This window comes from Macaca fascicularis, chromosome 20 (assembly GCF_037993035.2).
Source record: "Macaca fascicularis isolate 582-1 chromosome 20, T2T-MFA8v1.1".
Lineage (NCBI taxonomy): Eukaryota > Metazoa > Chordata > Mammalia > Primates > Cercopithecidae > Macaca > Macaca fascicularis.
Genome location: NC_088394.1, coordinates 1818561 through 1830574, shown reverse-complemented (window position 1 = coordinate 1830574; position 12014 = coordinate 1818561). Strand labels below are relative to the sequence as shown.

The 12014-nt window shown below is 61.8% G+C and overlaps 1 protein-coding gene across 2 annotated transcripts; it reads left to right on the top strand.

Moving 5' to 3' along the window:
- Positions 1-1493: 1493 nt before the first annotated feature.
- C1QTNF8 (C1q and TNF related 8) lies at positions 1494-5010 on the top strand. Of its 2 annotated transcripts, XM_045382254.2 has the most exons (4): positions 1494-1549; positions 1968-2068; positions 2767-2970; positions 3635-5010. In XM_045382254.2, exons 3-4 carry the CDS (start codon positions 2778-2780, stop codon positions 4183-4185), a joined length of 744 nt encoding a protein of 247 aa, XP_045238189.1. In that variant the 5' UTR covers positions 1494-1549; positions 1968-2068; positions 2767-2777; the 3' UTR covers positions 4186-5010. The 2 variants fall into 2 exon arrangements, with proteins under 2 accessions (XP_045238189.1, XP_005590884.1); XM_005590827.4 differs by lacking the exon at positions 1968-2068.
- The last annotated feature ends 7004 nt before the right edge of the window (positions 5011-12014 follow it).

Sequence of the window (12014 nt, the reverse complement as noted above, 5' to 3'; positions counted from 1 at the left end):
GCTCCACGGGGCACAGGGAGGGGACTCAGCTTCTCTGTGTCTGGGCCTCAGGGATGCTCTGGACACTTCTGAGCTCCAGGGGTGTCCATTTCACGGGCGTGGAGGCTAAGCTCAGACCCAGGCTGCGGTGGAGTGTTGGCGTCTGCCCATCTTTCTCCACCAGCCCCAGGAGCCCCGCTCTGTCCCACTGGGACGCACCTGCAGAGCTGTGTTCTCGCCACCCGGGTCACAGCTACGCAGAGCCGGCTCGGTGGGCTGCAGGCACTATAGTCACAGGGTCTCAGGTCTTCACACCCCATCTGTGCAGCCACAGCCAACAGGGTGAAGATGGCTGTCCCCCGAGGGGGCTGCTGGGCCTGGTGGGTGCGGCTGCCAAGGGTGAGCTGTCACGGCCCAGGCCCAGCTGGAGGGGGAGCCTGGAACCGGCCACAGTTGGTGCAGCCCCCACCACAGCCCTCCCCAGCCACTGCTGCCCGCAGCCTGGCACACGAACCCCCACAGGTGGGACCCCTTGGTCTCCCCTCGCCTCCTGTCCTCCTTTCCTCCTTGGTCTTTAGCATGGGGGTGCTGAGGGTGAGGCCAGGCTGAGGGGCTGCGGAGAGAGCGGGACCCCAGGCCGCACACGAATCTGCCAAGGGGACCGAGCCAGCTCGGGGCCCCTCCCCGCCTGCAGTCTGCTTTCAAAGGCTGCCACAATTCTCCTGCCACATCCAGCGCCTCCCGCAACAGGGACCGGCTTGTGGAGGAAGGACCCGTGGGGAATGGCCGCGTGTCTGTGTCCAGAGGCCCAGGGTCGGAGCAGGACGCGGCCAGGGTGCTGTGTGGCTTGGCCTGGGGCCTGTAGAGAATGGAGCCCCCGCCCGCTGAGGCCTGGGAGGCCTAGGAGTCATTCCCGCAAGTGGTCCGGCCCAGTCCTTATCCGCCGAGAGGCAGGGCTGGTGCGGGGCCTCCCCAGGGGTGTCATGAGGGACTGAAGAGACCCCATGGAGCCTGGGCAGACTGCGCTCCTGGGCTCCGTCCAGCCTGGCCTGCCCGCCAGCAGCATGAGGGCTGTGTGTCACCGGGGGGCCTGGTGGCCAGGAGGGCCCCGTGCAGCATGGAGGCCTTGGTCTGGGCCCAAACACTGGCCTTGGCCCACAGCCCCCTTGCCAGGCCCGCCCAACCGCAGCTTCCACCTCCCTGCTTCTCCTCAGGGCGCCGCACCCCAGGCGGGCAGCAAGCTTGGTTTCCTGATGGAGGAGAGCCGCGTGCCCACGGCACCATCCCGCGACCCAGCTGGCCGAGACGCCGGGCCCCAGCCCCACTCACGGGCATGGGGCTGGGGGGAGGACCCTGGGGCCGCGAAGCAGGCTTCACAGTGGACGTGGGGCCCTGCCAGCCTCCTGTCCGGAGCCCGGCGGAGCTGGCCTCTCAGCCTGTTGGTCTTGGACGGCCCAGAGGAAGCCACAGGCGCCCGGGCGGGCATGAAAGGGCTCTTTGACGGCTGGGTTGCCGGGACAGTAACGCAAATGGCCGACCAGGCAGGGAGCATCCCTGAATCCCTGAGACGGTAACAGGGGGCACGGGGCCTGGGGTGGTCGTGGGGGTCTTCACAGCCGCCCTGGGCAAGCCGGGCTCCCCCTAAATCCCAGCGGAGCGGGATCCAGCTCCGATTGTCTGCCAGGCAGGGCCAGGGGCTGGGACGGCTGGGAACTCTGTGGGGGCTCCTGCAGGCCTCTGTCCGGGGACACACCCACTCCTGCCAGGCTCCCTCCACTGGAGGAGTCCAGGGGGGTCTTGTGGTGTCCAGTGGGGCCAGGGGGTGAGTCAGGGTCTGCTGAGCTTGCAGGGAGGCAGGCAGAGGGGGTCTCAACAGCCAGAGACTTTCCACCCACCTGGAATGACCCACTGCAAGAGGAAGGACCTTGCCCTGTGCTGCAATCCCAGAGGGCTTCCTGAAGGAGGCAGCCTAGATCTTTGTCCAGCAGAGCCCATCTTCAGGGAAGATTGAGGACCCCGACCTGGTGCACCTCCCCTAGCAGAAGATACTCCTGGCCAAGCCTCCAGATGTGGCTGTGAGGGGAGTGGGGTAGGCAAGGCCCACCTGGCAGGGGGCGAAACTGAGACCGGCTTGTTGGGGCAGCTGCTGGTAGAGTCGGGAGGGGGTCCACCTTGCTCATGGGGACCCAGGCTGGCTCTGGCTCCCCCTCAGCACCAAGCTAGGACCATCCTTGCCTAGTCTGGGGGAGGCAGAGGGGTGGCCTCCCAAGGCCCCTGCAGGCCCTGCCCTGAGGGCTCTGGACGAGAGGCTCTCTGGGCCCGGCTGAGACTGTGCCTCCGTGCACTGTGCAGGGCCCCCCGCTCCAGGCCAGCTTTGGGGGGCCTTTCCCTGGAGCAGGCCAGCCGCCATGCCCCAGGGCTCTGCCCAGTCAGAGGGTGGGGCCTTGGGTGGCCACCCGCTCCTGAGTTTAGAGGGCTGTCTCAGAGACTCTGTGTCCCATAACGGCTTCTCCTCCATCTGCTGGGTGTGGGGGCCCCAGGTTTGGGGACCAGGACTCCCCGACTCCAGGTGTGCAGGGGGCCTGGTGCAGCCCAGAGTGCGGCAGCCCCTGAGCCCCGGCCTTGGCCTCACCCACTGGGCCAGGACCGTCCACGTCCAGGCAGAAGCTCCCGCCTCCACCAGCTGTATTCCCAATGGGGGCAGGGTGGGGCTGGGCCGCCGTAGGGTCTAGGGGCTCCAGCTGGGGCACCTCCTTCTAAGTCCCTCCCCTCTTCCCTCTCCCCCAGCCCTGGCCGAGATGGCAGCTCCCACCCTGCTGCTCCTGGCACTGCTGCTGCCCGCGGGGGCCTGGCCTGGGCTGCCGAGGAGGCCCTGTGTGCACTGCTGCCACCCGGCCTGGCCCCCCGGACCCTATGCCCGGGTGAGTGACGGGGACCCGTGGAGGAGCCTGCCTCGTGTGCGGCCCACCATAGACATTGAAATCCTCAAAGGTGAGGCCCGTGGGTGCCGCCTGCATGCTCCCCCACCAGGACCCGAGTCCACAGGGAGTGGGAGGGGACGTGGGGCTCGGGAGGAGGGCGGGAGGGGACGCTGAGCCCCAGTCTCTGTCCTGGCAGCACTCCCTGCCCAGGGACCCCTGGGCTCCCCCCTCAAGCGGGAAGAAGCCGCTGGCTTGGGAAGGGGCCCACGATCCAAAGTGGGGTGAGAGGACCCTGGGGAGGGACCAGGGTTCCTGAGATCCCCAAAGTAGCAGCCCCTTGGGAAGGGAGACTGGGCGGCCCGCTTGCTCTGAGACCCCTTGACAAGGCTGCGCTGTCCCGAAGGCTGGACAGCAGGCCGCACTAAGCTTAGACTTCGGTAGGAACTTCCCAGCCTTCTCATTCTTTAACACCCAACCCAGACCGTAGCTGGCCCTGACCACCCATGTCCCCACCCTCCCAGTGGGGACGGCCTTGTCACAGGCCTTGGTCCAGCCACACCTGTGGAGAATGGCTTCACCCCATCTTACAGAAGTGGACACGGAGGCTGGGACAGGGGCCGTCACTTGCAAAGACTGTGTCCTTACAGTGACCCTTGAGCCCCAGCCTGGGTGCCTGGAATCGGGGAGGCCTGCCCAGCCCGGCCCGACCCGCGGCCTCCGCTTGTTCCCCGCAGGTGAGAAGGGCGAGGCCGGCGTCCGAGGTCGTGCCGGCAGGAGCGGGAAGGAGGGGCCGCCGGGCGCCCGGGGCCTGCAGGGCCGGAAAGGCCAGAAGGGGCAGGTGGGGCCGCCGGGAGCCCCGTGCCAGCGCGCCTACGCGGCCTTCTCCGTGGGCCGGCGCGAGGGCCTGCACAGCTCCGACGACTTCCAGGCGGTGCCCTTCGACACGGAGCTGGTGAACCTGGACGGCGCCTTCGACCTGGCCGCGGGTCGTTTCCTCTGCACGGTGCCCGGCGTCTACTTCCTCAGCCTCAACGTGCACACCTGGAACTACAAGGAGACCTACCTGCACATCATGCTGAACCGGCGGCCCGCGGCCGTGCTCTACGCGCAGCCCAGCGAGCGCAGCGTCATGCAGGCCCAGAGCCTGATGCTGCTGCTGGCCGCGGGCGACGCCGTCTGGGTGCGCATGTTCCAGCGCGAGCAGGACAACGCCGTCTACGGCGAGCGCGGAGACCTCTACATCACCTTCAGTGGCCACCTGGTCAAGCCGGCCGCCGAGCTGTAGCCGGGAGAGGGGCCCGCAGCTGAGCCCCGCAGCCTGTGTGCTGGGGGCGTGGGGGGCAGCAGAGCTTCAGCGCCGACTGTGTGCAGGGATTGGTTGAGCGCCCACTGTGTGCAGGGATTGGTTGAGCGCCCACTGTGTGCAGGGATTGATTGAGCGCCCACTGTGTGCAGGGATTGGTTGAGCGCCCACTGTGCAGTGATTGAGCGCCGACTGTGTACAGTGATTGGTTGAGCCCCGACTGTGCAGTGATTGAGTGCCGACTGTGTGCAGGGATTGGTTGAGCGCCGACTGTGTGCAGGGATTGGTTGAGCGCCCACTGTGTGCAGGGATTGGTTGCGCACTGACTGTGGGCAGGGATTGGTTGAGCACCGACTGTGTGCAGGGATTGGTTGAGCGCCGACTGTGTGCAGGGATTGGTTGAGCGCCCACTGTGTGCTGTGATTGGTTGAGCGCCGACTGTGTGCAGGGATTGGTTGAGCGCCGACTGTGTGCAGGGACTGGGCTATGTGGAGTGCTGGGTGTGGTGGGAGCAAGTGTGACCCGCACCTGCCCTCACAGGGGCTGGCACACAGGAAGCCACGTGGATGGAGGCCTGTGGTGCTGAGTGTGGGGTGGGTGGGGCCGGGTGGTGGAGAGAGCCAGGTGCCTCCTTGGGGGTCCGGTTGCTCACCCAGGTACTCACCCTCACGGCTGAGGGGCCATTCTGCTTATAAAAGCTGTGCCAGGCACCCCTACTGTGGAGATATTCATTCGACTTTGGGTATTTGCCAAGCACCTGACAGGTGTGGCTGGACCCGGGGGAGGCCAAAAGCGTCGAAGGAAGACGGTAACTTCCAGGCAGTGTTAGGGGCACCCAGCACTCACAGTGGCTGGGCGGGTGGGGCTGGCCTGGCAGAGGCTTGTCCTTGGCGGGAAACACGTGGCTGAGCGCAGGGGGGCCTGTTTTGGGGGCTCACAGGTCCCCAGTCTGTCTGAATGGGTGGGGGCTGGAGGAAGATTGGACCCTGATGGGCACCAGAGCTGGGGGGAACCTCAGACCCCCACGGAGTCGCCTCATGCTTAGACAGGGATGAAAGTCGGGTCCACATGGCCTGGCTGCAGTTGTAGGGGCAGAGAGGGCCCTGTTTGGGAGTGTGGGTGGGTCGGTCCCTCCAGGCAAGAGTCTGGCCCAGCTATGGTCACTGGAAGCCTCCGTTACCCTCAGCAGCTGGAACAGCTGCGGCCGCTCCCGGAAGCTCTCCCGGCCACATGCTCACTTGTCTCTGGAACCACCTCAACCCGGCTTGGGCCTCCCTCCCCCTCTTCCTAGCCCCTCTAGCCCGGCCGTCCACCCACTACCTCCTCCTCCTTGGTGTGCTATCTGTGGCGGCGTGGCCACTGGGCCTTGGCAGCAACAGCGTCAGGAGTCACCGGGCTCAGCCATGCTGCCTGGAACCCTCACAAGGCCGTCCATAAAGCATCCCCAGGTGGGGGCAGGAGAGCCCCCACAGAGGCACCAAGAGTGGGCTCGTGGGGGTCGGAACAGATGCAGGGTCCCAGGTGCCCCCACGGCCCCTTGATCTTTGTCCACCCTGGGATGTCCAGACCCATGGAGTGCCCAGCTCGCCCGTCCCCCTCTTCAGGACCTTCCCTGCCCCCACGCCCTCCCCATAGGGGCCCCCACTAGTCTTGACCAATTTCTGAGCAGCTAGGTCCACAGCCTGCCCCGGGAGGGTCTGTGAGGGGACAGTCCCCCACATCAGGGTGCACCCTGCAGGGTGGGGCCGGCTGAGGAGAGAGGTAGGAGGGCAGGGGCTGCAGCCACTAGGGCAGGGGGACCTTGTCTGTCCATCTGGCGGCACACCCTGGCTGGGAGGAAGCAGCCGGGAACAGTGACCCTCCCTGTCGCCGCGGCACCCCAGCCTGCGACTGCTCAGTCGTCCCCACTACCTGCCACTGGACCAGGCCAGGGGGCAACCAGCAGTGGGGGTCGAGTGGAGGAACCGGGGGAGGAGGGGCGAGGGTGGCAGGAGATGGGGGTGGGGGCCGTCTCCCACCACAGCCGCCGTTTTAATGTGAAGACTCTGGACCTTCCAGGCCCACCCTCGGGAAATGCCATCCTCTCCTTACAGACAGATGTCTGCCTGTGGGGACCCTGGGAGCCCCAGCTGGCGCCCGCCTCTCCACCTCGCCTCACTCCTGTCCTGGGACAGAGGGTGCCCTGCCGTCGGGAGGGATGCACCGAGGCCTGGCCAGAGTCTGCAGAACCCACGTGTGTGTGTGCTGGGAGCCACTCCCCAGGCAGGCGGGGGACCCAGCGTGGCCCTCAACAGCACAGGACAGGAGGAGGGGCGTCTGCGGGGACTCCCATTTGCTGTGCACACATGGCCCCTCTGCAGCGAGATGGGCTCTGTCTTGGCCGCGCCACCCACACACTGCCCAAGCCTGCTGCCTCCCAAGTCCCCCGGCATCCACCTTTTTCCCTGAGGCTGTCGCTGGGACCAGGCTGCCCCGCAGCACCCCCAAGTGGCCCCGTACTCAAGTCCCACCTTGTGTGTCTGTGGGGGGGTGGTAGCAGGGCTCCTGGGTGTGGTGACAACCACGGACGGGGGCGCTGGGGCCGGTGGCCGGGGCTGGTGAACCCTGCTAGACAGGGGGGGCACTGGCGCTGCGGCTGGACTGGGAACCTTCCCTCTCCTTCACCCCACACTGAGGTGGGCGGTGCCTTAGGCTGCACTTTGGCCCCGAGCCTTAGTCCCCTCCTGGCTGGAATAGCAGGACACACCCAGGGCGCCTGGCAACCGGCAGGGGTCGGAGCCATCTCCAGGCACTCACGGGGCCTTGGCACAGAGGCTTCCGCCTTAGAGATAAAGGTGCCCGAACAGGAAGGGGCAGGCTGAGGGAAGATTGGCAGACCCCAGGCCTCCCACCCCGATCTGGACACCCCCAGCCCTACCCCACTTGCTGAGGGGCCAGGAGAGAAGCCCACAGCCTGGTCTTGGCTGCAGCAGCAGGGCGCCTGGTCAGCACTCCGGGGAGCCGGCGGAGCCTCGTGCTCACTCAGCCCCTTCCCAAGTGAGGACACCCAGTGCCACGCGGGCAGAGCCGGGCTGCAGCCACGTCCCACCCACCTCACACAGAGCCCGTGTCCCTGCCAGCTCTGCCTGTGGCCTCAGGTCCCGTATAGCAGCGGGAGTGCAAAGGCCTCTGTCAGGGACCCCGGAGCAGCTGTGAGGGGCCCTGGGCTTGCAGGTCCAAAGTGGGTACTGCCCGGAGCCGAGCCCTGGGAGTCCGGACCTGGGAGGACTAGAGCCGAGCCCTGGGTGTCCCGGAGGACTGGGGCAGAGCCCTGGGTGTCGACTGCACAGCTCCAGGGGGTTCCTGCTTGGGGGGATCCCCAGGAGGAGCTTGTTGGGGTCAAGTGTGGCAGGTGCTTGAAGAACCAGAGGCAGGGGGTATAGGCTGCTGGGGGTGGGGGTCCTGGCTGGCCATGCAGAGGTTCTTGGCCCCTGTGAGAGAGCAGGGCTGGCTGGGAGATGGGAGCCAGGGGTCCGGACCACCCCAGGGCTGGGGAGGACATCTACTCTCGCAGGCTGCCTGTTCTGCGCCGGGGAAGCCCTCCAGAATCCCAGACAACCGTTCCCTTCCCTGGCCCTGGCCCAGCTGCCCCGGGGTCTCCAGCCTCTGTGATTCCAGAGAACCTGTGCTGCTGGGGTGGCAGGTGGTCCTGAGGAAGAGAGTCTCGGGAAGACGCTGGCCCCTGCACCAGGGAGCCCAGAAGGTGCCCGTCACCAGATCCAGCCAAGAACCTGACGTGACCACAGCAGGCCCGAGGCCAGGCACCCATTCTGAGGGACAGGCTGGACCTCCCAGCATAGGCGTCGCCATGGCCTGTGGGCAGTTGCAGCCGCTGATGTTAAGAAGCCTGAGCAGGGGTCAGGCGGGCAGGGGTGCCAGGTCTCTTGGAAGCTGGTGGGGGTGTCTAATGAACGCCAGTGACGACCGGGGTTCTGGGAGAGCCGGGGTGGGGAGACGCCTGCGAGAGCCTCAGACAGCAGGACCTGCATCCCGCCAACCTTCCGGGCTTATTTGTTTAAAAAACAATGACTGAGAACTGAAAGTGAGACAAGATAAGTCACCATTCTCTGCCTGTGATAATCGCCTGAGGGACACTGCCAGTGCCGGGTGGGAGCAGAAAGAGGGACGCTTGGTAGAGGCCAGAGACACCGGGAACCCCCATGGTTGGCCCGCGCCAGCTTTGATCATGAGTCAACCGCACAGGAAGGGACTGGGGAGCACGGCTTTCCGCGGCGCCATCCCTGTGACATTCCGGGCGAGCACTGGGGTGGGAGGCAGCTTATCCCATGTGACTTTATCCGTTTAGTGGAATTCCAGTAAAAATCCAATTTTAAATGTTTAGGTGAAATTCATACTACATAGAATTGAGCATTTGAGAGTGAACAGTTGCATGGCACGACACATTCAGCCGTCACCTCTGTCTGGTTCCCAGATGGTTCCGTCCCCCCGAAAGAAATGTACACCCCTCAGCAGTCACTCCCCCCTCCCCCGTCCACCCCCTGCCAGCCACTGTTCCTCTCTGTGTCTGTGAACAGCCCTGTTGTGGGCTTTTCATGGAAATGGAATCACACAATTAATATTCTGTCCTGTGAATGGACCACATTTATTTGTCCATTGTTGGTTGATGGACACCTGGCTATTATGGATTATAGATAATGCTACTATGAACATTTCTGTAAAAATTCCTTTTTTTTTTTTTGAGACAAGGTCTTGTTCTGTCACCCAGGGTGATGTGCGGTGACGCAGTCACTCATTGTAGCTTTGAACTCCCAGGCTCAAGCTGTCCTCCCACCCCAGCCTCTCAAGTCGCTGGGACTGCAGGCGCGTGCCACCACACTCGACTAATTTTTAATTTTTTTTTTTTTGTAGGGATGGGGTTTTGCCATGTTGCCCAAGCTGGTCTTAAACTCCTGGGCTCAACTGATCCTCCACCCTCGGCCTCCCAAAGTGCTGGGATTGTAGGCATGAGCCACCATGCTGGCCCAAATTCCATTTTTTAAAATTTTTGTGAAAGCAATGTTGACGAGAACCTGGAAGAATGTATAGAATTCTAAACAATTTAAACTCAGCTCAGTGTTGGGTGGACACTCTCCCTGTTTGAGACCATAACACAGTGGCCACCAAGCAGACGGGACTTCGAGAGCTCCTCACCCCTGAAGAACAAGAGGGCACCTCATATACCAGGAAACAGACCAGGAAGGCAGAGGCAGCCACAAGGAGGGGTATTTTCATTTGAAATTCGTGTCGCCTGCAATCCCAGCACTTTGTGAGACTGAGGCAGGCCAATCACCTGAAGTCAGGAGTTCGAGACCAGCCTGACCAACTTGGAGAAACCCTGTCTCTACTATAAAAATACAAAATTAGCCGGGCGTGGTGGCGCATGTCTCTAATCCCAGCTACTTAGGAGGCTGAGACAGGAGAATTGCCTGAACCCAGGAGGCAGAGGTTGCGGTGAGCCGAGATCGCACCGTTGCACTCCAGCCTAGGCAACAAGAGCAAAACTCTGTCTCAAAAAAAGAAAAAAAATTCATGTAATGTGATAAAACAAATTTCAGTTGAATGAAAGAATTTTCAGCCATACAATGTTTAGAAACATGTGGGACCAGCTGGCCACGGTGGCTCACGCCTGTCATCCCAGCACTTTGGGAGGCCAAGGCAGGTGGATCACTTGAGATCAGGAGTTCGAGACCAGCCTGGCCAACATACTGAAACCCCATCTCTACTAAAAATACAAAAATTAGCTGGGTGTGGTGGTGGGCGCCTGTAGTCCCGGCTACTGGGGATTACAACCTTTGAGGCAGGAGAATTGCCTGAACACAAGAGCGAGACTCTGTCCCCCACCCACGCACACACACAAAACCACCACCAAAAGCCATGTGGGACTGTGGGATGTACTCCCACGTTCACAAGAGAATTACTGTAGCCAGAAGGTAGCTGCTGTGGTCAGAATGTGCCCCCAGAATTCCTGTGCTGAAGCTGATAGTCACTGTGATGGTATTAAGAGGTGGGGTAGGCCAGGCGTGGTGGCTCACGCCCATAGTCCCAGCATTTTCAGAGGCCGAGGCGGGCGGATCACCTGAGGTCAGGAGTTCAAGACCAGCCTGGCCAACATGGCGAAACCCTGTCTCTACCAAAAATACAAAAATTAGCCAGGTGTGCCGGTGGGAGCCTGTAATCCCAGCTACTTGGGAGGCTGAGGCAGAAGAATCACTTGAACCCGGGAGGCAGAGGTTGCAGTGAGCCAAGATTGCGCCATTGCACTCCAGCCTGGGCGACAGAGCAAGATCCTGCCCCCCCCACCCCCCACACACAGAACCACCACCAACAAAACCCATGGGTGACTGTGAGATGTACACCCATGTTCACAGCAGCATTACTCACTGTAGCCAGAAGGTAGGTGCTGTGGTCAGAGTGTGTCCCCAAAACTCCTGTGCTAAGGCTGATGCTCACTGTGATGGCACTAAGAGGTGGGGTATTCTACGACAGCAGCAGGAGTGGACTCAGACTGTGGACACAGCCCAGGTGTCCATTGATGACAAATGGAAAAACCAAATGTGGTCCATCCATGCAAAGGGACAGGGGTCAGCCTCAAACAGGAAGGAAATTCTGGCACATGCTCTGTGGATGAGCCTCAAAGACAGTGCACTGAGTGAAATAAATCAGTCACAAAAGGACAAATGCTGTCTGATTCCACTTTCATGAGGCACCTAGAGGACTCAAATTCATAGAGACAGAAGGTAGAAGGGGGGGGTGCCGGGGCTGGGGGGTGGGAACAGGGAGTCGTTTAATGAGGACAGAGTTTCAGTTTGTGATTCTGAAAAGAGTTCTGGAGATAAATGGAGATGATGGTTGCACCACAATGTAACTGTCCTTAATGCCACAGGACCACACACAAAAATGGCTATGGTGGTAAAATTCTGTTATACGTATTTTACCAAAATATTAAAAGAATACATGGGGATATTTGGCTAATCTGTGAATGGGAAAAAACCTCCCACTGATAAAAAGCGGAAGAATTTTCCAAAGAGATACATGACACGTTGGACTTCATGAAAGTAAAACTTTCTGCTTTGTGTCAATCCTGAAATTAAAACATGGGACCCTAGGAAGGGCTGTCCCAAGGACAGCAAAGGACACCCTTCCTGCCCTGCAAGGGTCTTGCACAGATGGAGGAGGAAAACTTGAGAGGACATAGAGAATTTGGAAGATACAGGAAGGAATGAAAAATCATCATGGATTCACACCATCGCGAGTGCCAGTGTCTAGATATTCTCGTGTGGCTCACAGGCATCTCCAAGCTGCCTGGTCCATGTCCCTCAGGAAACACATGCGCAGGGCCTGGCAGGGGACCACAGAAGGCAGACCCAGCGTACAGAGAGCTGGGCAAAGCCATAGCGAGGTGGACAGGAACAGCAGCCAGACATCCCTCTCCTGTGAACCTCTCCCCACTGCACCGGCAGCCATGGAGCCCCTGACTCGCTCTAGGGAACCTGCCCCCACCGTGGTTCCTGGAGGCAGAGTTAAGAGGGAGAGGCCAGGCCGGGCGCGGTGGCTCAAGCCTGTAATCCCAGCACTTTGGGAGGCCGAGACGGGCGGATCATGAGGTCGGGAGATCGAGACCATCCTGGCCAACATGGTGAAACCCCGTCTCTACTAAAAAAAAATACAAAAAAATAGCCGGGCGAGGTGGCGGGCGCCTGTAGTCCCAGCTACTCGGGAGGCTGAGGCAGGAGAATGGCGTGAACCCGGGAGGCGGAGCTTGCAGTGAGCTG

What these genes read in the sequence shown, in the direction of transcription:
- C1QTNF8 (XM_005590827.4), top strand. Translation starts at nt 2,778, where the DNA reads ATGGCAGCTCCCACCCTGCTGCTCCTGGCACTGCTGCTGCCCGCGGGG. An exon ending in AGACATTGAAATCCTCAAAG is followed by an intron (nt 2,971 to 3,634) that starts GTGAGGCCCGTG and finishes TGTTCCCCGCAG; the next exon opens with GTGAGAAGGGCGAGGCCGGC.